This window comes from Punica granatum, chromosome 2 (genome assembly GCF_007655135.1).
Source record: "Punica granatum isolate Tunisia-2019 chromosome 2, ASM765513v2, whole genome shotgun sequence".
NCBI lineage: Eukaryota > Viridiplantae > Streptophyta > Magnoliopsida > Myrtales > Lythraceae > Punica > Punica granatum.
The window spans coordinates 14285662-14308467 of record NC_045128.1 but is presented as its reverse complement, the minus strand read 5'-3'; the positions used below and the strand labels follow the sequence as shown (position 1 = coordinate 14308467).

General features: G+C 35.4%; 2 protein-coding genes across 6 annotated transcripts; both read right to left on the bottom strand.

The window, feature by feature from the left end:
* Positions 1-9039: 9039 nt before the first annotated feature.
* LOC116197373 lies at positions 9040-13703 on the bottom strand. Of its 5 annotated transcripts, none has more exons than XM_031527510.1 (9): positions 13428-13688; positions 13203-13267; positions 12893-13011; positions 12656-12738; positions 12096-12217; positions 11694-11858; positions 10158-10251; positions 9557-9763; positions 9040-9455 (listed from the first exon to the last, which is right to left on the bottom strand). In XM_031527510.1, the coding sequence occupies exons 2-8, from the start codon at positions 13216-13218 to the stop codon at positions 9568-9570; spliced, it is 795 nt and encodes a 264-aa protein (XP_031383370.1). In that variant the 5' UTR covers positions 13219-13267; positions 13428-13688; the 3' UTR covers positions 9040-9455; positions 9557-9567. The 5 variants fall into 5 exon arrangements, with proteins under 5 accessions (XP_031383370.1, XP_031383369.1, XP_031383368.1 ...); XM_031527509.1 differs by having other exon boundaries at positions 13203-13340; positions 13428-13687; XM_031527508.1 differs by having other exon boundaries at positions 13203-13296; positions 13428-13686.
* Positions 13704-17439: 3736 nt separating this feature from the next.
* LOC116197372 lies at positions 17440-21942 on the bottom strand. Its single transcript, XM_031527504.1, has 9 exons — positions 21755-21942; positions 21532-21625; positions 21244-21362; positions 21007-21089; positions 20459-20580; positions 20057-20221; positions 18563-18656; positions 17957-18163; positions 17440-17852 (listed from the first exon to the last, which is right to left on the bottom strand). Exons 2-8 carry the CDS (start codon positions 21545-21547, stop codon positions 17968-17970), a joined length of 795 nt encoding a protein of 264 aa, XP_031383364.1. The 5' UTR covers positions 21548-21625; positions 21755-21942; the 3' UTR covers positions 17440-17852; positions 17957-17967.
* Between the last annotated feature and the right edge of the window lie 864 nt (positions 21943-22806).

Sequence of the window (22806 nt, the reverse complement as noted above, 5' to 3'; positions counted from 1 at the left end):
GTAATCACCCCATAGATGCTTTGGTGGCTCTAGGGATTTTCGAACTTGAGATCAGATGGACACATGGGTTCTTCCTTAATCATTAGGCTAAAACCCTTCGGATTTACTATAATTTTCTCTAACGTAGTAATGACAGATTTTGATTGGCATTAGAAGTAATTGAGCAAGTGCTTTCAAATACTAGTTTATATGAGAAATTATTAGGTGATCCAATCTCGCTGCGTGGCGTAAGGAAGTACCAATCAAATTACATGAAACTAGGGACTTGGTGCTAATTACTCGGATAATTACCATAATTATTATTTATTAAAGAATTTTTATCAATTTTTTCTCACCACGCTATTTGACATATGATCATCTAAAATTTGTCAGTTTATATCAAGTTTTTCCAAATCATGTAATTATCATCAATTCCTCCGCTGTTTTTTTACTGTTATTTGCGCAAACAAAAAAAGTCTACTTTTTAATCATCTGAATCTCGGAGGAGGTGGGTGGATTCTTATTTTTATTTATTTATTTTTAATTTTTTTATAATTTTTGAATTGGTGTTTTTATATATATATATATTTATTTATATTTACATTAGGCTTGATTTAAAATAAAAATGAAAAGTTTAGGCACTATTTACTTTGAGAAAATTTTTCACTTTTCTGGAAAAATTTCTTAAAAAATAGAAAACCATAAAAAACATGTTTACTTAACTAAACTAGAGAACACTTTTTTTAGGAAAAACTTTCCTAATTCTCCAAAACTAAAAGGGATTTGAAGAACCAATTTAAACGATTTTCCAAATAAAATCCCTCCTATTGCTCTTAATTGGAAAAGGCGGTCTTCCAATCATGCAATTTGTTTTTCCATTTTTATTTTTTCCACTTTTTTTTTACTCTTAACTGTATAGTCTGTATATGTATAATTATCTATATATACACCAATATACTGATTCATTCACCATTTCACAGTCTCCCGTAAGTATCAATTCTTTTTAATTGATTTTAATGTCTCTGTACCTTTACGTTAATCTATCATTTTGGTTTTTAATTTGTTTAATGATAGAGTACTATTTCCATATTATTATCATTACCTATGTTCTTTTACTTCAAGTATATACGTAATCCGTTAATGTCTTTTGTATTATGCAATTGTGCTTATACACAAGTGTAATTTTTTTAATTTACTCTGGAAGATCATTATAAATTGTATTGCTAGCCAAATGTGGAATGATTACCAAGCAACCATTCATGGAAGAAGTGTGTGAAAATTTATTATTTGGTAAAATACACTCCCCTTCCCTAAAGTTTTGCTCAATGGTACTCCACCACATTTTAAACCAAAATAGATACTCCACCTCATTAACTTTATTGACTTAAAAAGATAAACTTCTTTTGACTCTCAACCTTTATTTTCTTTTCACTTTCATTCTAACTCTTTGTTCTTTTGAATTATCATCATCTTCAACATTACATAGTTTATTCACTTTGGTTTTACTATTTGAATTTTTGATAAACTTATTAATGTGTAATAGTTTTAAAAATAAAAAATATTTTGAAATAAAAAAGAAAAGAGAAGAACTCGTCAACAACCATTGAAGCTCTCAACGCTCTAAAGCAAGGGTGTCCGACAGCTAAACATCCACTCTTCGAGATCGATATCGAGAACCACTACATTTGATATTGAGAGATCAAGCCCATACCGGATACTCGTGTTTTGCAGTAAATACTACCAACATTCCCACAAAGTTACGGACAACTATTTTTCACGGTATATAAACTTGGTCCAATAATGACACTTTAGATGTCCTAATTTAAGATGTCAATGTTTCAAGTAGAGGGCCAATGACAAATACTCCAACATAGGGTACTGAAAACCTTAATGATCACCAATGATCTCGACCAGAGCAGTTACCAACATTATTTTTCCTTTTTATGTATTTTCTTAGTTTCAAACTTTTTTCATCCACAAAAATTTGCATGTCCACAGATTTAATAATGATTTAAATTATACGACCAAACGTGGACTAACTGTGTCACCTTGAAACAATATTGAGAAACAATATGAATTAGGACAAAATTGAAAAATAAGCTAAAGATTAAGGACCAAAAAAGTTTTTTCAATTAGGTCAATATGGAAAACGGGGTGTAATATCAATTTTACTATTAAGAATGGGGATGGAGTGCTTATTTTGATCAAGATTGGGTTGGAATATCATTAGGCAAAATCTCAATGGAGGGGAGTGTATTTTACCCTTTATTATTTCATATTGGTTGGATGATTTATGAGCCTTTTGTTATTGATTCCCTATTAGACCTTAATTATCGATTTGAATATTAATATTTTAAATCTTTTTTATATGATCATTTTTGGTTCTATGATTGCAATAGATATTCAATTTCTATTGTAGTCTATCTAATTTTTGAAAATTGGCAAATTTTTACATGAATTAACATTTAATATATATGTATCATAAAAAAATAAAAATAATTTCACGTTTTCACTTAGTAAACAAGTTTTTCAAATTTCAAGCTCCACTTGAAAATACACAATTTTATATTTGTAAACATGTTTTCTAAAGTTTATGTGGAGAAATAAATTCAAATTTTGAGAAGAAAAATGGAGTTGAAAATTAGAGAAGACTTTTCTAAAAGTAAAATTGGGAAAATGATGTTGGCTTATATAGTGTAATTTCCCCTTTACGAACATTATCATTAGGTCATCTTCGACCTGCTTATCACATAGGTGTTTAGACATCTATCTCGGCATCTATCTCATATAGTATGAGACTCACTACTCTATCTTCATTAATATCACATACTAAAAATGGAAATAAACAGAGATGAGGCTTTTCCAAAATCATTAGTGGGAAAAATATATGTTATAACACAACCTTTTGCTTTGTGTCAATTTTATCACAACCTTTTGAAATTATACTATATAACATATAGTTTAGGGTGTAGTATCAATCATAACACAACATTTTACTTTTGTGTCAATTTTATCACAATCTTTTAAAATTATACTAAATAGCACATCGTTTAGGGTGTAGTGTCAATTATGTCATGACGTCAAATTTTTTGTAAAAATTAAACCGAAGGCTAATGTGGTGCATCCGTGAATGAATAGTGGGCCCAAACTCTTGTCACATGCAAAATAACCCATATTTCAACCCACCTAGTGCCCTTTTACTCACCCGAGTCCCTCACCATCAATGCACGAATCCCATTCCTGCCTGTTCACACATCTCCCACTTTACTGCAATCCCAAATTTCTCTTCAGCTCAGTACTTTGCCATTTGTCCACCCTTTTCACCCATGAGCTTGCCAGTCTCTCTATTCATATTTCTCACTCTTTTGTTTCCATAGAAGAAAACGAATTAAGATTTGCATTTCATTTGCAAGGTATTAGCTTCCTTTTTCATTCTATTGTTCGTGTATTTGTTTTTAAAAAGAGCAATTTTATATGTGAAGAGGCGGGAATGAGATTCGGGTATTGATGGTGAGAGAGTTGGGTGAGTAAAAGAGCACCTGGTGAGTCGAAATATGAGTTGTTCCACATATGGCAAAAGTCTAGGCTCACTATTCATCAATGTATGCCTCACATCGGCTTTCCGTTTAATTTTCATGGAAAATTAAAGTTATGCTATAATTGACACTACACCCTAAACATTATGTTATATAGTATAATTTTAAAATGTTGTGATAAAATTGACACAAAAACAAAAATTTTTGCTATGACCTATATTTTTCCCATAATAATGCCAAGCTAGGATTCTTATGATCATGAACTATTTTTAGAAACTTTTACTAGATGATTTCATCCCTAATATTCTCAACTCTTGGTAAGGCAGTATCCAACAAGCATCTTACGGACTTAATATAATAAAAATATACAAATGATGATAGAAAGATTAATAAACTGCCATTAACAGAAATTATGCATAATTAGTGAGTACAATATTTAGGTCTCTAGCATGTATGAATTAAGGGTTTTTTTTTTTATGTTTTCTTGTCTTGCCAACTTTCTTGTTCTTGAATTGCGAATATAAAAATGTATCTCCTTTGGAAAGAATTCCAATTACTAAACGCAAAACTAAAATGGGCAAAGCATGTGTGGAGAGCTACTGCTAATTCTATTGTTCGACCACAGTTGGTCTATCGATTGGCGGTTCTTTATATTAAGCATAGATTGTTGTTGAGAACTTTGCCATTTTAGCAACTATTACATAATGACTTAATTAGGTTAACTTGCATTAAATGGTGTTGCACTTAGATAATTTTCCACTGCTTTGATGATCTAAGAATTTGCGCTTTTCTTTTTCTGGGTGAATATAATTTGTGATTTTCTGATGATGTAATAGTTCTCGGTTTTTCGTTTGTCACCTCTCTATGAGCTTGTTCTTGAGGTTAAGTGTGATGGTATTACTAGAGGACAACTTTTTAACGTGCATACAATCTACTAATACGATACACTAAACATGACATAATCACAGCTAATGGTTTTTCAATTTGAATTTCAATGATTTAAACTAACATGCAGGAATTGGACATAAATAGCATAGCTGGCAAAGGTCGATATCATCAGAAGAAATGGTGATTGTGAGGACCTTGCACTCGCAGGTAATTTTTAGAGATTTTGTTTTTGCTAATTTTTGGGTAATAAGCTCCCTAATCCCAATCGTTCGGTTACATTATCGAGCCAGGCTGGGCCATGCAGGAACTCCTTTAGTGAGCATGTTACCAAGGGATATTTCCAAACCCCTCATCAACCTTGAGGATGCATCTCGAAGCAAAGCTGACATCAAGATGGCTCCTGAGGTAGGTGATTGTTTGTTTGGTTCATATTATGTTCTTCACTTCGAATCATTTCATTACTTTTGTTGTTCAGGCTAGAGATCCGCTCTTTTTTTTTTTGTTTCCTTTAATGTTAAGAATTTGAGAGTACCAAACCAAGAGTGTAATTACTTTTGTGAAGCCGCCGCCGACTGCAAAGCCTGCAGGTGCTGCGCCTTCGCTGTTTGTTGAAGCTCAATGCGATCTCACCATGTCTACTTATAGTGAACCCTAGTCTCTCCTTAAGTCTCTGATGGCCCTCCTTTTTTTGCCTCCGTTTTACCATGATCTCTAGTAGCTGCATTCTTCACGGACGGCGGCGTTAAGACCAGGGGATCTGACAGAGGTGTTGAGGTATCAGCTGAATCATGATAGGATTTTTATTATATAAATTTTATTCGAAATACACGGATAATTCTTTTTATCATAATATGCTACTTCTTATAGATCTAGTTTATGTATAAAACAATTTACCTCCCACAGTTTGCGTTAGATTCTTAACCAGGTAACCTTCTGGAACGATTTCGTAAGAATCAGATTTATGCGTGAGGTGCACAGGATGTGATATAAGTACAACAACTCGGATAATGCTTATTTGAACTGACACATATTTTACAAACGAAAATTGAAAACTGAATATGACGTCGACATATATAATTAAAGTGTTGCTGGATTACCAAGAAGAATCACCGTGTGCTAACGGGATAAGCAAGTTGTTTTTTTAGAGAAATTGCATAGAACACTGCGTGAAGCTATCGGTAAGATTTGATATATATGTACGTAATTAGAATTATAATAATAATTATAATTATACTATTTATTATGATAAAATCCTATTTTGTATTCTAATAAGCATTATTTTTATGATTCGTGACACGATTAATATCGTCAGTTGTATGGACATGCATCAATCATTTATTAAAAAATCTCAGATTTGTTTCTCAAAGTGGTGATAGCTACACAAGCTCTCATCCGATCACAATCGTTAGTATTTATTTCGCTTCTTATTTCCTTAAGAGAATATTTTTTAAATCTACTCAGTTATTTCTTGTAGGCACAATGATCATGTAGAAGGCCTATCCAAAGAAAATGAGGTGGTATTAAGTCTCTGGCATGTGACGAATCGATAGTTTTTGATGTTTTGTTGTTTAGCCAACTCTTGATAAATTTGTTCCTGAATTGCAAACATGCAAATGTATCTCCCTAACAAAGAACTTGAACTACCAAATGGAAAAGCAGAATGACCCGTTCATGCAGGGAGAGCCAATACAAATTATATTGTCAGATACCGGTGGTCCGGCGTTTCTTCATATTGAGTATGAATTGTTGTTGGGAATTCCGAAATTTGGGTAGTTATTACTTAAGGATTTAATTAGGCTTGCTTGCATTAAATGATGTTGCTACTTAAACAATTTTTCACTGCTTTAATAAATTAATAATTTGATACTTTTTCGATAATATAATCGTTCTCAATTATTTGTTTGCCACCTCATTATGAGCTTATTTGAAATAAATTTTTTTATTGATAATAAGCTACTTTTTGTGGGTCTAGCTTACTTATAAAACATTATATCTCCCGGCATCTGCATTTGGGATTAAATAATACTATTTCAAAGAAATTAAATCCTACTATATATTTACATGAATTAAATTACAAATAAAGAGTGACGCAATTATAAATATACTTACAATTAATTCAGATATACGCCCAAAAATAAAATAAATAAGTAAATTTATCCTCAAGATTAAATAATTGTATGAGAATTGATAAAATAAATATATTTTGATCTCTCATGAAAATAATTGAATCATTTTGGCTCAAATTAGACAAATTTCAGCTAACTTTATATTATATATATAAACAAACTTGACTGCAATTAATGGATCATAGTGTATATATGTCTTACAGTCAATATATCTCAGTAGAGAGATATTGTTTATATATATGTGCGTGGAGAAATAAATTACGACCAATAATTTTAATTTTAAATTTGATATTAAAAATATAAATTTCCACCTCTCACCTCTAATAAATCGGCTATAAAAAAATAAAGTCCACTGATTGTTTGCATTAAATGCTCTCTCAATAGTATTTTCACCATCAATGCCAATGCCTATTCAGATAAACTTTACCACTAATGTTGTATAATAAATGGAGTATATTAAATAATAGTTGTAAATATCAAAATGAAGAATACATTAATTTTAATCATTATTGTTATTTCAATAGTAAATTAATATACATAATCTTAGGAAAATAAAATAATTAATAATTATATAAATTTAAACTTTTATTGAATAATGCTTTAAAACTATTGCAAATCTTATAAATGCTCAATTAAGTAAATCCCTCGTGGAAATAATTTATTCATTTTAGCTAAAATGATTCAAATTCATGAAATTTAACATATGAGATTTGAGTCAGAATAACACAATAAATAGTGAAATTTATTTTTTAGAAAAATAAAAAATTATCCTCAAAACCTTTTTTTTTTCTCAATCTCTTCAAAAATCTCAATTAAGAGAATATTGTAGAGAGCACAACAAAGAGATCAAGATCTCAAGAGGTTACCCACGATAACAAAAGAAAATAAGAGAGTAAGTGCAATGAAAAAAAGTTATAGTTACCAATTTTTTATCGGAATGGAAAAGCTGATAATTTTGAAAACGTTCCGACTCTGTTTTTCTTCTACTTCTCCAATATATTTGTAATATATGAATTGATCAAAATTCCTAAAGATATTTGGATATAATTAATAGATATTATTATATACGAAAAAAAGGAATTTTTTATGAAAATTTTGAAATTTAATTAAAACAATTAAGTTTGAATTATGTATATAAAAATATATTTGTCGTAAAAGTCTCGTGCAACGTACGAGGAAAAAAACTTAGTAGTAATAATAATAATAATAATAATGTAAGTGGAAGGCATGAAAACATTAGGCATATGAAGAGTTGGTGAATGAGAAGTCTTCATTTTTAAGTTTTAGACAAATGGCGTACAATGTTGAACACTCCAGCAATTATATGTTATATATAGATTCCACTCATTCAGCTACATTCCATTCATTTATACCAAACGTGACATGGGGGATTCCGGGCAGACTCGAAATTGCATTTCATGCCAGAAAATGCACCCACATGAAGGAATAGCAAGTCCAACTGAATTGGGCCGCATTGCAATTTCTATTTGCCCAACTAAACGGGATGTTGGTGTTGGCAAAAGGAGATCCTAATCCTCATGACGGCTTCTTTGATCGTTTTGAGTTCACTTTTATGTTTCAGCGTCCCCCCATGCCATGGTGTTGAGATATATTGTCTCACATGAAAAAAAAATTAGAAAGAAACTACAAGCTTATATGAGATTTGAGTCCAGCAACCTATCAGCTTAAGTTTTTAGATTGTAAATAGGTTCAAGTCCTTGTAGATCCAAGTGGAAATTTTATATAGTATCGGAGCGGGTTACGCTTGTGGCGCAGGTGTGGACTCACACCAAGATAGATTTAGTTTCAAGGCAGTCAATAGTGTGCCTCATGTTAGTTAGGCCCGAGAGTAACCTAGTCCAGTTCCGAGGTGGTAAAAGTGCATCTCTAGTTAAGCTCGAGTGTGGATCTTTGAGGCTAGTTTGGTGTTTATCCCCTTCACCCAAGTACGGAAGAGGATGCTTGACTCGTGGTCAATTGTTGAGGGCGGATGTTTGTTTAAGGGCACGTGACACGTGCTAGATCACACGTTATCACGTAAAGGCGGGTGTTGAGATATGTTGTCTCACAAGAAAAATTGAGAAAGAAACCACAAGTTTATATGAGAATTGGATAAACTTATATGAAACTTGAGTTCAATAACCTATCAGCTTAAATTTTTGAGTTCAAATGGACTCAAGTCCGTGTAGAGACGGATGGATATTTTATAGTTATAATGAAAATGACTACCTATTAATCGATTAGCGGAGAACCAAGAAAAATTATGCAACTTGTGAGTCAACACAAGTCGATGACATGAAAACGATATTCTGCTTGTTCTTTTTTATATATATTATTTCTTCCTCTTTCTACTTTAACGCACACTCAACTACGTTACAGAAGATCACAATGATGATGCGGGTGAACTTTGGTTGGTTCCGCATAGGTATTCGTTCAGTCGGTAGTACGAACTGGAAGGTGAATCTGAACCAGAATGCTAACAATTGCCATGATATATATATTCCAGTCAATTGTCTGAAAAACGGTAATAATATTCCAACTGAAGCCCAAGGATCAAGCGCTCAGCTGCGCATCAGAGAAATTGGATGCCAAGAATTGGGACTGCTATCAGGCAGCCCACCCAGAACACAAATCTATATAATTCGATGCCGTGAACAGAAATGGTTTGATCCTCCCTAGGTTGTAAGCTAAGTCTCCAGATAGTTAATGCGGTCGATACAATAACAGACCACTTTCATAGAGATAACTACCAAAATAACCATCATCCACCCACAAAATCAAAGTGCTAAGTTCTCAATAGAATTTGAAATACAGGGCTCAAGTTGAAATGATACGGCTGTAGTTTGCAAATATATCATCAGCTTCCGACTTTGAAATAGACTTTAAGCTACGTCCAGCGCTCCTCCAAATGCATCGCAGGTGCCTGCTGCAGATAAATCCACCATGGAAATCAAACTCTGACTTATAGTGTAATCTGGAGTCATGTCGATTTTTTTATCCAGCACAAAGTGAGAAGAAAATAAGTACCTGTTCATAGTTTATTTGTCTTTGTTCTCCTGCAGAGTAGACTTGATGAATCTCAGGACGGCTGTCGCCAGCTCAGTTTGATGTGAGGAGTACCCGTGATTGGCTTCTTCAATAGTGTGGAGCTCATGATTTGGTATTATTTTCGAGAATTCTATTGCGTCTCCCACTGGGATGATCTCATCCTTGGTTCCGTGTACAGTCAACACCCTGTATATGAGATTTCAGTGATCAGATACTGGAAGTTACATATGTCAATCAGAGATGTGATCATGCGAGGCCCAGATTGAAATTTAAAGCAAGGAAATGAAAACACTGAGGGAAATGAAAACTTGACAATATAGAGATATTGCGGTCGCAACACAATGTTCAGACTGCATGGAATGCGACACCACATGTTGACAAGAAAACCTGTGTTTGATTTTTATTTCTTCGTTTAGAAACCCAGGAGACATTCTCTTATCACACTAATCAATGGGGCGACATATGGATGTAGAGAAAGCATTCGGCAATTCAGCAAAGCATACTTCGTAGCATTACCTTTAAAACGTGGAAAATAAACAAATATTAAACTGAGGTATGACCCATCTAAAAGAAAAATTACCTGCAATTCTTGTCAATCTGAAGGCATGCTTCATGCATATTTGTGTTCAAGCGATCCATCATGCTTTCCATTGTCACACGATAGAGCACAGTTCCTACAAAATAAAAAAGAGAAGATTTTGATATCATCTTTGGATGATGAGATAACTTAGAAAGGCCATCTGTCTCACTTATTTGTTATTTTTAGTATCACCTTTCTGCATAGATCACGTCGGATTTATTTGTTCCTTTTAACTTCACCGTTTTGCAAAGATATCATGGAACTAAACCCCCCCCCCCCCCAAAAGAAAAGTCACTATCCTTGATTCTTTACTCTTCTTATTCCAATGACTGAATATTTTAATATGGAGAGAAAGACAATCTGTCCCATTAAAAGGGAGAGAAAGGGTTAACATAGAGAGTGATAGACAAGCCACAAGGGTGATAGATCCATGCCTGATCAAGCAAATAATAAAAGAGGCAGAGGCAATTCTTCTTCTACCTCGAACTAAATAAGAGAAGAGAACGAAGGGAGATGAAAAGAACGAGATCTGTCCGTAAACCAAATGTGCACCCACCATCTTCAAGCTCCAATACTTTGATTCTAAATGGGGACAGTATCCAAGAAGAGCTCCAGCTCGATCACAACTAAGACTGCATTTGTTTCATAGAAAAAGCTCTTTTCATCACGTTCCTCCCTTCTCTCCTATATGAGTCCGCCAAACAAAAAGAGCTCAACAAACCTCTCTTTTTTGCTTCTGGATGGTTGTTTACAACCCTCTAAATCATGTGAGACAAAGTTGTCTACTCTCCATTTTTCCTTGGTCTAATCAATTATTCTTTTGAGAATTCTTCTTCTCCATTGAACAAGCAAAAGGAGAGAAAAGAGAGATGAGAAAAATGGAGATTTTTCCATCAATGAAGTGTACGCTGAACTACCTAGCATTAAAGCATTAAACCCGTGTCTCTGGAAAACAGGGACTGTTTCTAAGTTCTTGTTCACTACCTCCATAGAATCCACGATGCAGGTACTCGGAAATCTCATGATACTAATGCTAAGGGAGAACTGAGGAATAACAGACTAGCCAAGATGATATTTAAAAAAAAAATAACAAAAAAAAAAAAAAGATCTTTCTCCCATTCAAACAATACTCTAGCGAGTGTACTTTTAAACCTGCTCAGACCTCCCCATTGATTCTCCAAGCCTTGTGTAGCTCCCTCCTGTTTTCTAGATGCCAGATAATAATACTCAAAACCGAAATGTTCGAGTAAAGCTTCAGCTTGCACAGAAGAACTTAGCCTCTGGAGAAGCTTGATCATAATTTTGCTAATTTCCATTTAGAAACAATTCTGCAGGTATATACTTTTAGACATAGTCCGTTTAGGCCTGGAAACTTTCCCAGCACCTTGTTTGGATACGGTACTCAGCTAACAGTGTAACTATTCAATATCTAGCATGTATTTGTCCCAAATTCATTAGCAATTGCCTGCTAACTTGGCAGCAGAAAAAGTATAAAAGCAGAAAGGTAGAATTACTAGCATGTACTTGGAAGATTACCTGATTTGTTCTTGACATCAATGAAACCATCCTTCTTCAGTCCCTCCATGTAATCTTCTCCTAGACGTTCTTTCACACCTCCTTCCATATTGTACCGCCCCGATATATTCACAACAGCTCCAATATCGTGGTACTTAGAAGCATAGAGTAGTACGACACCACCTCCTACTCAAACATCACCACAGTATGGGTATAATACCACCAACATATGACTAATAGTGTGATTGCTAATTTGGGGATAAAGAGGTTAGAAAGAGAGTGGTTCAATTCCTACAATCTTATTCTTTCCATAAGGAAATTTCACAAAATTTTGAACACAATCAGTCAATTATTTCCTCTTTGCTCTACTTTGCCTTCTATTTTTGTTAGGTGCTCTAGGTGTGCATGAATGAGATGACGAACCTTTACTGTGTCCAACAACTGCAGGTATATCACGATTCTCTGCCTTGAAGTGTTCAACAACCGATCGCAAATCTTCGGCTTCTCTCCAATAATTACCATATTCAAAAGTTCCTTCACTCTCCCTAGCAAGCAAAAGAATCACAAATTGTCGACAAATAAGCATTACTGAACAAAATGTTTGAGAACATTTGATCATTTATCTTGAAATGCACATATGGCTACCCTATCTAAATCAGCACCAAGTAGTTGTCTAGTGCCTCGAGGAGTCAATTAACTCAAATGCAAAGGAATGCGACCTAAAAGTGTTGAAAGAAAAGGAAAGATGGCAACTCAAAAATGAAAACTGATTTCCCCGAGGAGGCTATTACTGAACAAGATATTTAAGAACATTTGAGCTCTGATCATTTGTCTCAAAAAGCACATATAGTACTCTTTCTAAATCAGCACCACCAATTAGACGTCTAATGCCCCCAAGAGTAAATGAACTCAAATACAAGGATATAAGACATAAAAGTGACTAAAGAAAAGGAATGACAGCAACCCATAAAACAAAACCGTACCCATTCCCAGCAAAGTCAAAGCGGAATGCCGTGATTCCTTCCTTTTCCAGCACAACAGCGAGGTTTACCATAGTCGTATCCTCCTGAGCACGGGAAAAGTCGTTAATGCAACTTGATAAAACAATTCGTTTATACAGAATACCGACCAATGCAGACTAACAAGAAGCAGCATGAGGGACAACCAATATTTAAGGAGAGCTATGTAATAGAATCAAGTGAAATCACAAATTCAGAAACCTTGTTAGAGATGAATCCATGGCACAGGATCACGATCTCTTTGGACCCTGTCTCGTGCAGCACGCCCACGAGCCTCTCTCCGTGCTTGTTCGGTATCACAACCTTCTGCTGCTTAGTCACTACAAACGGAGCAAGACCGCCGACCAAGTAAGAACAAAGGCACCAATCAGGCCCGATGATCGGAAACCACGCCCCGACCTTTATCAGAATAATGGGCAACAACTAATTCGATTCAAGCGAAAATCTCAGCAACAATCACATAGCCGGCGGAACCGGACGGTACACGGGGGACTGTGACAAGAAACCTTACCTGGGTTTTGAGCCATTCTCAAAATCGGAGACCTTCCAGCGGGGGTCGTCGTTTTCTTCTTGCTGCTGTTAATGGAGGAGACCAATACGGGCGCCTGGTTAGTAGAAAAGCTGGGTGAATTGTGGGTTTTACGAGTGACTGAAGTTGAGACAAACGGGTGAAGATTATAGACAATGGCTTCCATCTCTCGCTGAAGAATCAACCAATCAACAGTATTTGACAGACCTGTGAGGAAGGCAGGGGATGGGGGGAGACGATGGTTCCGTCCCGGCGAGGCTTTGGCCACTTCCTTGTTGGACTCAGTGCGCCAGACGGAATGGGAACCGGAGAACCTGCCCGGGTATAATATTACCCGACGGAATATCACTGAGACATTGTATAAAATGTCTTTGAAATCTCACTTATCATACCAATCACTAATTATATTTTTTATATCGTATAAGATCGCGGACTTCCATTTTCATCAAAAGTTTAAGCAAAACATGTTTCGTATCGTATCATCCTCATATCCACTACATCCAAGACTCAGAACATTTTCGAGACAAAAACAACAAAAAATCAATTTTTTTCCCTCTATGGCAACCATGTAATGAGCTTTTGATTAATGGCTCCCGATCCACTTGGCCCAAGGCATTAGGTAATAAAGCACCCTCAAATCAAGTACTCGAGTTAACTAATGATTTTTTCAAAATAGTTCTTTCAGTTTTTTTTTTGTTCTCATTTTTTTTCAATCTCAATGGAGACCCATTTCGCGATCTTTCAATCAATGACTCACGAACCAGTTAGTACAGGAATTGGGTGATAAGGCATCCCGTGGAACTAATCGTTCGAGTCACCCATTGAGTTTTATTTTTTTCAATTTTTAAATTTGTCCCATATTTGCCTAAAGTGGAACCTTTTGACAAGAATACCGACATGCCCAATAAAAGTATCCGGTCACTCAGCTCACCCAGGTATTTTTTGGGACATTTTTATTATTTTTCAGCACACCATATAAACGTGACATAACAACGAACATAAATAAACAACTTCTATTTGTTGCCCCTAGATGAAAGTCCCCTTAATGTTCATTTCAAGAAGGAATCCAGAACAAACCCTACTGCACATTACTACACATGTTTTACAAAAAATAAAGACTTGTCTTAACCGAAACATACCAAGACATGAGACCATAAATTTTTGAAAAAAAAAAAGCAAAAAGTTTCAGCTTTGGACAGTTGATAATGACAAAAATCTTGATCATGATATAAGGTTCATAATTCCTCTTTCTCCCAGAAATAAAATGCCAATCACTGTTTATCTTCCTAGATAAAAAAATCAATCCAAACTAACTTTATATTATATATATAAACAAACTTGACTGCAATTAACGGATCATAGTGTACATATGCTTTACGGTCAATATATCTTAGTAGAGAGATATTATTGATATATATATGTGTGGAGAGAAATAAATTACGGCCAATAATTTAAATTGTTAAATTCGATATTAAAAATATTAATTTCCACTTCTCACCACTAATAAATCGGCTATAAAAAATAAAGTCTACTGATTGTTTGCATTAAATGGTCTCTCAATAGTATTTTCACCATCAATGCCAATGCCAATTCAAATAAACTTTACCACTAATGTTATATAATAAATGGGGTATATTAAAAAATGCTGTAAATATGAAAATTAAGAATACACTAATTTGAATCATTATTATTTTTCAATAGTAAATTAATATTCATAATCTTAGGAAAATAAAAAAATTAATAATTATATAAATTTAAACTTTTATTGAATAATACTTTAAAACTATTGCAAATCTTATAAAAACTCAATAAAGTAAATCCCTTGTGGAAATAATTGATTCATTTTAGCTAAAATTATTCAAGTTTATGAAATTTAATGTATGAGATTAGAGTAAGAATAGCACAACAAATAGTGAAATTTATTTTTCTGAAAAAATAAAAAATTATCCTCAAAACTGTTTTTTTGGTCAGTCTCATTAGAAATCTCAATTAAGAGAATATTGTAGAGAGCACAACAAAGAGATCAAGATCTCAAGAGGTTACCCACGACAACAAATAAAAATAAGAGAGCAAGTGAAATGAAAAAAAATACAGTTACAAATTTTTTATCGGATTGAAAAAAATGATAATTTTGAAAATGTTACAACACTATATTTCTTATGCTTCTTCAATATATTTGTAATATATGAATTGATCAAAATTCCTACAGATATTTGGATATAATTAATAGATATTATTATATACTTAAGAAAAAGGAATTTTTTTATGAAAATTTTGAAATTTAACTAAAACAATTAAGTTTGAATTATGTATATAAAAATATATTTGTGGTAGAAATCCCGTGCAACGTACGGGCAAAAAAACCTAGTAATAATAATAATAATGAAGGAATAAGGAATTCCTTATTTTATATGGTGTCAGAACGAGTTGCGTTTTCGTGCGCAAGTGTGAGCTCACACCACGCCAGATTCGGTTTGGAGGCACCAAGAGTGCGCCTCATGTTAGTGAGCCTCGAGGGGGACCTGGTCCAGTTCCAAGGTAGCAAAAATACACCTCTAGTTAAGCCATGTTAGTTAGGCCAAAGAGTGACTTAGACTAGTTTCGAGATAGCAAAAAAGCACACCAATAGTTAAGCCTAAGCGTGAAGCTCCGAGACTAGTTTGGTGTTTGTTCCTCCTCGCCTGAGCGCAGAAGACAATGCTTGGCTCCAAGGTTGTCAGAATCGCGATTCTACCTAGAATTAATTGAGGGTCGTGGAATCGTGAATTGTATAATCGAATCATGAATAGTAAGATTCAACCTATAATTAAAAAATGTATATATATATATATATACACACACCAAATCTCATGTCCGAAATAGTAAAAGTAAATATCAAATGATAAATCTTACTACTTCCTATTTCGTTTATCAAAATCAGATGGTGTTTAATCTTCACAAGAGAGTGCTCCCACTATAACAATCTCAAATGAAAATTGATATAGTACCGTGGTCATGGATCCTGTAGGCGAAGTTGCTTTTCCTCTCTAAATTCTTCTTGGCCTGTCCCTTCTTGAAATCATCTTTGCACCTAAAAAAGTCGAAAAAATTCCAACCTAAATCATCTCAAACTATACGGCAATCAAGAATCAGCCGGAACCCATTTCAAAGCAGTTCCAGAAACTTTCCAAGTCCCTATCACTTACAACCAAGAGACAAGTTTCAAACTTTTCATAAAGTAAGAAAACCGATGAGCAATACTGTTGCATAATGAGAGAAATTAGGAGGGAAAGAGATGGGGCATATGACTTTGGGTTGAAACTAGAATCGTAGAACCAGTCCGATTCTACGATTTTGCGATTTGAATCGCGATTCAACCACGATTCTACCTTCCCGATTCATGCCATGGAATCGGAATTGGTAGCCACCCCTTGAATCGATTCTATGATTTGAATCGCGATTGTAATAACCATGCCTAGCTCGTGGTCAGTTATTGAGGGCAGGTGTTTGTCTGAAGGCACATGGCACGTGCTGGATCACACGTTGCCATATGAGGAAGAGTGTTAAGATATGTTGTCCCACACGGAAAAAAAAAAGAGAGAGAAAGAAACTACAAGTTTATATGAGGTTTGGGTCCAAGCAACTTACCTATAGCTTTTTGATTGCAAATGGACTCAAGTTCGTATATGCCCAAATGAAAATTTTACAGTTATAATAAAAATGACTGCCTATTAATTGATTAGTGGAGAGCCAAGAAAAATTATGCTCATTGTGACTCAAGTTCGTATAGGTCCAAATGAAAATTTTACAGTTATAATAAAATGATTGCCTATTAATTGATTAGTGGAGAGCCAAGAAAAATTATGCTCATTGTGACTCAAGTTCGTATAGGCCCAAATGATAATTTTACAGTTATAATGAAAATGACTACCTATTAATCGATTCGCGGAGAACCAAGAAAAATTATGCTCCTTGTGAGCCAACACAAGTAAATGACATAAAAACGATATTTTGCTTTATTATTATTATTATTATTATTATTATTATTTTAAATTGTTTTTGGAAATTTCTTCATCCTTCTACTTTAAGGCTTACTCAACTGGCTTACAGATGATCATAACGATGATGCGGGTGAACTTTGTTTGGTTCCCACATAGGTATTCGCTCAGTCGGTAGTACGAACAGGAAGGGGAATCTGAACCAGAATGCTAACAATTTCCATGATATATATTCCAGTCAATTGTCTGAAAAACGGTAATAATATTCCAACTGAAGCCCAAGGATCAAGCGCTCAGTTGTGCATCAGAGAAATCAGATGCCAAGAATCGGGACTGCTATGAGGCAGCCCAACCAGAACAGAAATCTTATATTTCAATGCCGTGAACAGAAACGGTTTAATCCTCCGCAGGTTGTAAGCTAAGTCTCCAGACAGTTAATGCGGTTCGGTACAATAACCGACCACTTTCATAGAGATAACTACCAAAATAACCATCATCTACCCACAAAATCAAAGTGCTAAGTTCTCAATAGAATTTGAAATACAGGACTCAAGTTGAAATAATATGGCTGTCATTTGCAAATATATCATCGGCTTCCGACTTTGAAATGGACTTTAAGCTATGTCCAGCGCTCTTCCAAATTCATCGCAGGTGCCTGCAGCAGATAAATCCACCATGGAAATCAAACTCTGACTTATAGTGTAATCTGGAGTCATGTCAATTTTTTTATCCAGCACAAAGTGAGAAGAAAATAAGTACCTGTTCATAGTTTATTTGTCTTTGTTATCCTGAAGAGTGGACTTGATGAATCTTAGGACGGCCGTGGCCAGCTCAGTTTGAAGTGAGGAGTACACGTGATTGGCTCCTTCAATTGTGTGGAGCTCATGATTTGGTATTATTTTCGAGAACTCTATTGCGTCTCCCACTGGATTGATCTCATCCTTGGTTCCGTGAACAGTCAAGACCCTGTAAATGAGATTTCAGTGATCAGATACTGGAAGTTACTATGTTAATCAGAGATGCGAGGCCCAGATTGAAATTTAAAGCAAGCCCCCTACAATCTTCAAGAGAAAACACTAAGGGAAATGAAAACTTGACAATATAGAGATATTGCGGTTGCAACACAATGTTCAGACTGCATGGAATGCAACACCACATGTTGACAAGAAGACCTGTATTTGATTTTTATTTTTTCCTTTAGAAATACAGGAGACATTCTCTTATCACACTAATCAATGGGGCGACATATGGATGTAGAGAAAGCATTCAGCAATTCAGCAAACCATACTCGGTAGCATTACCATTAAAACGTGGAAAATAAACAAATATTAAACGGAGGTATGACCCATCTAAAAAAAAAATTACCTGCAATTCTTGTCGATCTGAAGGCACGCTTCATGCATATTTGTGTTCAAGCGATCCATCACGCTTTCCATTGTCACACGATAGAGCACAGTTCCTAGAAAATAAAAAAGAGAAGATTTTGATATCATCTTTGGAAGATAAGATAACTTGGAAAGGCCATCTGTCTCGCTTATTTGTTATTTTAAGTATCGCCTTTCTGCATAGATCACGTCCGACTTATTTGTTTCATTTAACTTCACCCTTTTGCAAAGATATCATGGAACTTCTCTCTTTTTATTTATTTATTTATAGAAAAGTCACTCTCCTTGATTCTTTTCTCTTCTTATTCCAATGACTGAATATTTTAATATGGAGAGAGAGACAATCTGTCCCATTAAAAGGGAGAGAAAGGGGTAACATAGAGAGTGAGAGACAAGCCACAAGGGTGATAGATCCATGCCTGATCAAGCATATAATAAAAGAGGCAATTCTTCTTCTACCTCGAACTCAATAAGAGAAGAGAACGGAGGGAGATGAAAAGAATGAGATCTTTCCATAAACCAAATGTGCACCCACCATCTTTAAGCTCCAATACAGTATCCAAGGCAAGCTCCAGCTCGATCACAACTAAGAATGCACTTGTTTCACAGAAAAAGCTCTTTTCATCATGTTCCTCCCATCTCTCCTATATTGAGTCCGCCAAACAAAAAGAGCTCAACAAACCTCTCTTTTTTGCTTCTGGATGGTTGTTTACAACTCTCTAAATCATGTGAGACAAAGTTGTCTACTCTCCATTTCTCCATCAATTATTCTTTTGAGAATTCTCCTTCTCCATTGAACAAGCAAAAGGAGAGAGAAGAGAGATGAGAAAAATGGAGATTTTTCCATCAATGAAGTGTACGCTGAACTACCTAGCATTAAAGCATTAAACCAGTGTCTCTGGAATACAGGGACTGTTTCTAAGTTCTTGCTCACTACCTCCATAGAATCCACGATGCAAGTACTCGGGAATCCCATGATACTAATGATAAGGGAGAATTGAGGAATAACAGACTAGCCAAGATGATTTAAAAAAAAAAAAAAAGATCTTTGTCCCACTCAAACAATACTCTAGCGAGTGTACTTTTAAAACTGCTCAGACCTCCCAATTGATTCCCCAAGCCTCGTGTAGCTCCCTCCTGTTTTCTAGATGCCAGATAATAATACTCAAAACCGAAATGTTCGAGTAAAGCTTCAGCTTGCACAGAAGAACTTAGCCTCTGGAGAAGCTTGATCATAATTTTGCTAATTTCCATTTAGAAATAATTCTGCAGGTATATACTTTTAGACATAGTCCGTTTAGGCCTGGAAACTTTCCTAGTACCTTGTTTGGATACGGTACTCAGCTTACAGTGTAACTATTCAATATATAGCATGTACTTGTCCCAAATTCATTAGCAATTCCCTGCTAACTTGGCAGCAGAAAAAGAATAAAAGCAGAAAGGTAAAATTACTAGCATGTACTTGGAAGATTACCTGATTTGTTCTTGACATCAATGAAACCATCCTTCTTCAGTCCCTCCATGTAATCTTCTCCTAGACGTTCTTTCACACCTCCTTCGATATTGTACCGCCCCGATATATTCACAACAGCTCCAATATCGTGGTACTTAGAAGCATAGAGTAGTACGACACTACCTCCTACTCAAACATCACCACAGTATGGGTATAATACCACCAACATATGACTAATAGTGTGATTGCTAATTTGGGGATAAAGAGGTTAGAAAGAGAGTGGTCCATTTCCTACAATCTTATTCTTTCCATAAGGAAATTTCACAAAATTTTGAACACAATCGGTCAATTATTTCCTCTTTGCTCTACTTTGCTTTCTATTTTTGTTAGGCGCTCTAGGCGTGCATGAATGAGATGACGAACCTTTACTGTGTCCGAGAACTGCAGGTATAACACGATTCTCTGCCTTAAAGTGTTCAACAACCGATCGCAAATCTTCGGCTTCTCTCCAATAATTACCAAATTCAAAAGTTCCTTCACTCTCCCTAGCAAGCAAAAGAATAACCAATTGTCGACAAATAAGCATTACTGAACAAAATGTTTGAGAACATTTGATCATTTATCTTGAAATGCACATATGGCTACCCTATCTAAATCAGCACCAAGTAGTTGTCTAGTGCCCCGAGGAGTCAATTAACTCAAATGCAAAGGAATGCGACCTAAAAGTGATTAAAGGAAAGGAAAGATGGCACTCATAAAAGAAAACTGATTTCCCCAAAGAGGCTATTACTGAACAAGATATTTAAGAACATTCGAGCTCTGATCATTTGTCTCAAAAAGCACATATAGTACTCTTTCTAAAGCATCACCACCGATTAGTCGTCTAATGCCCCCAAGAGAAAATGAACTCAAATACAAGCATAAGTGACTAAAGAAAAGGAATGACAGCAACCCATAAAACAAAAACGTACCCATTCCCAGCAAAGTCAAAGCGGAATGCCGTGACTCCTTCCTTCTCCAGCGCAACAGCGAGGTTTACCATAGTTCCATTATCCTGAGCATGGGGAAAGTCGTTAATGCAACTTGATAAAACAATTCGTTTATACAGAATACAGACCAACGCAGACTAACCAGAAGTAGCATGAGGGACAACCAATATTTAAGGAGAGCTATATAATAGAATCAAGTGAAATCACAAATTCAGAAACCTTGTTAGAGGTGAATCCATGGCACTGGATCACGATCTCTTTGGACCCCGTCTCGTGCAGCACGCCCACGAGCTTCTCTCCGTGCTTGTTCGGTATCACAACCTTCTGCTGCTTAGTCACTACAGACGGAGCAAGACCGTCGACCGAGTAAGAACAAAGGCACTAATCACCTCCCGACCTTTCTCAGAATAATGGGCAACAACTAACTCGATTCACGCGAAAATCTCAGCAACAATCACATAGCCGGCGGAACTGGACGATACACGGGGGACTGACAAGAAATCTTACCTGGGTTTTGAGCCATTCTCAGAATCGGAGACCTTCCAGCAGGGGTCGTCGTTTTCTTCTTGCTGCTGTTAATGGAGGAGACCAATATGGGCGCCTGGTTAATAGAAAAGCGGGGTGAATTGTGGGTTTTACGAGGGACTGAAGTTGAGACAAACAGGTGAAGATTATACAATGGCTTCCATCTCCCGCTGAAGAATCAACCAATCAACAGTATTTGACAGACCTGTGAGGAAGGCAGGGGATGGTGGGAGACGATGGTTCCGTCCCGGCGAGGCTTTGGCCGCTTCTTTGTTGAACTCGTTGAGCCAGACGGAATGGGAACCGGAGAACCTGCCCGTGTATAATATTACTGGACGGAATATTACTGAGCCTCTGTTTTCCAAGAAGTGCTCATGCTCACATTGGATAAAATGTCTTTGAAATCTCGCTTATTTCCCTGTTCATAATCATACCAATCACTAGTTATATTTTTTATATCGTATATCGTATCATCCTCATATCCACTACATCCAAGACTCAGAACATTTTCGAGACAAAAACAACAAAAACCAATTTTTTTCCCTCTATGGCAACCATGTAATGAGCTTTTGATTAATGGCTCCCGATCCACTTGGCCCAAAGCATTAGGTGATAAAGCACCCCTAAGATCAAGTACTCGAGTTAACTAATGATTTTTTCAAAATAGTTCTTTCGGTTTTCTTTTATTCTCATTTTTTTTCAATCCCAATGGAGACCCATTTCGCGAACTTTCAATCAATGACTCACGAACTAGTTAGTACAGACATTGGGTGATAAGGCATCCCGTGAAACTAATCGTTCGACTCACCCATTGAGTTTTATTTTTTTTCAATTTTTAAATTTGTCCTATATTTGCCTAAAGCGGAACCTTTTGACAAGAATACCGACATGCCCAATAAAAGTATTCGGTCACTCAGCTCACCCAGGTATTTTTTTGGACATTTTTATTATTTTTCAGCACACCATATAAACGTGACATAATAACGAACATAAATTAACAACTTCTATTTGTTGCCCCTAGATGAAAGTCTCCTTAATGTTCATTTCAAGAAGGAATCCAGAACAAACCCTACTGCACATTACTACACACGTTTTACAAAAAATAAAGACTTGTCTTAACCGGAACATACCAAGACATGCGACCATAAATTTTTGAAAAAACAAAAAGCAAAATGTTTCAGCTTTGGACAGTTGATAATGAAAAAAATCTTGATCATGATATAAGGTTCATAATTCCTCTTTCTCCCAGAAATAAAA

Coding starts and splice junctions, on each gene's coding strand:
- LOC116197373 (XM_031527507.1), bottom strand. CDS start 13,386: ATGGAAGCCATTGTCTATAATCTTCACCCGTTTGTCTCAACTTCAGTC. Junction 13,012..13,202: donor GAGAATGGCTCAAAACCCAG/GTAAGGTTTCTT, acceptor CTCCGTTTGTAG/TGACTAAGCAGCAGAAGGTT. Junction 10,252..11,693: donor TGATGTCAAGAACAAATCAG/GTAATCTTCCAA, acceptor TTTATTTTGTAG/GAACTGTGCTCTATCGTGTG.
- LOC116197372 (XM_031527504.1), bottom strand. Junction 18,657..20,056: donor TGATGTCAAGAACAAATCAG/GTAATCTTCCAA, acceptor TTTATTTTCTAG/GAACTGTGCTCTATCGTGTG. Junction 18,164..18,562: donor CAGATCGACAAGAATTGCAG/GTAATTTTTTTT, acceptor TCTCATTTACAG/GGTCTTGACTGTTCACGGAA.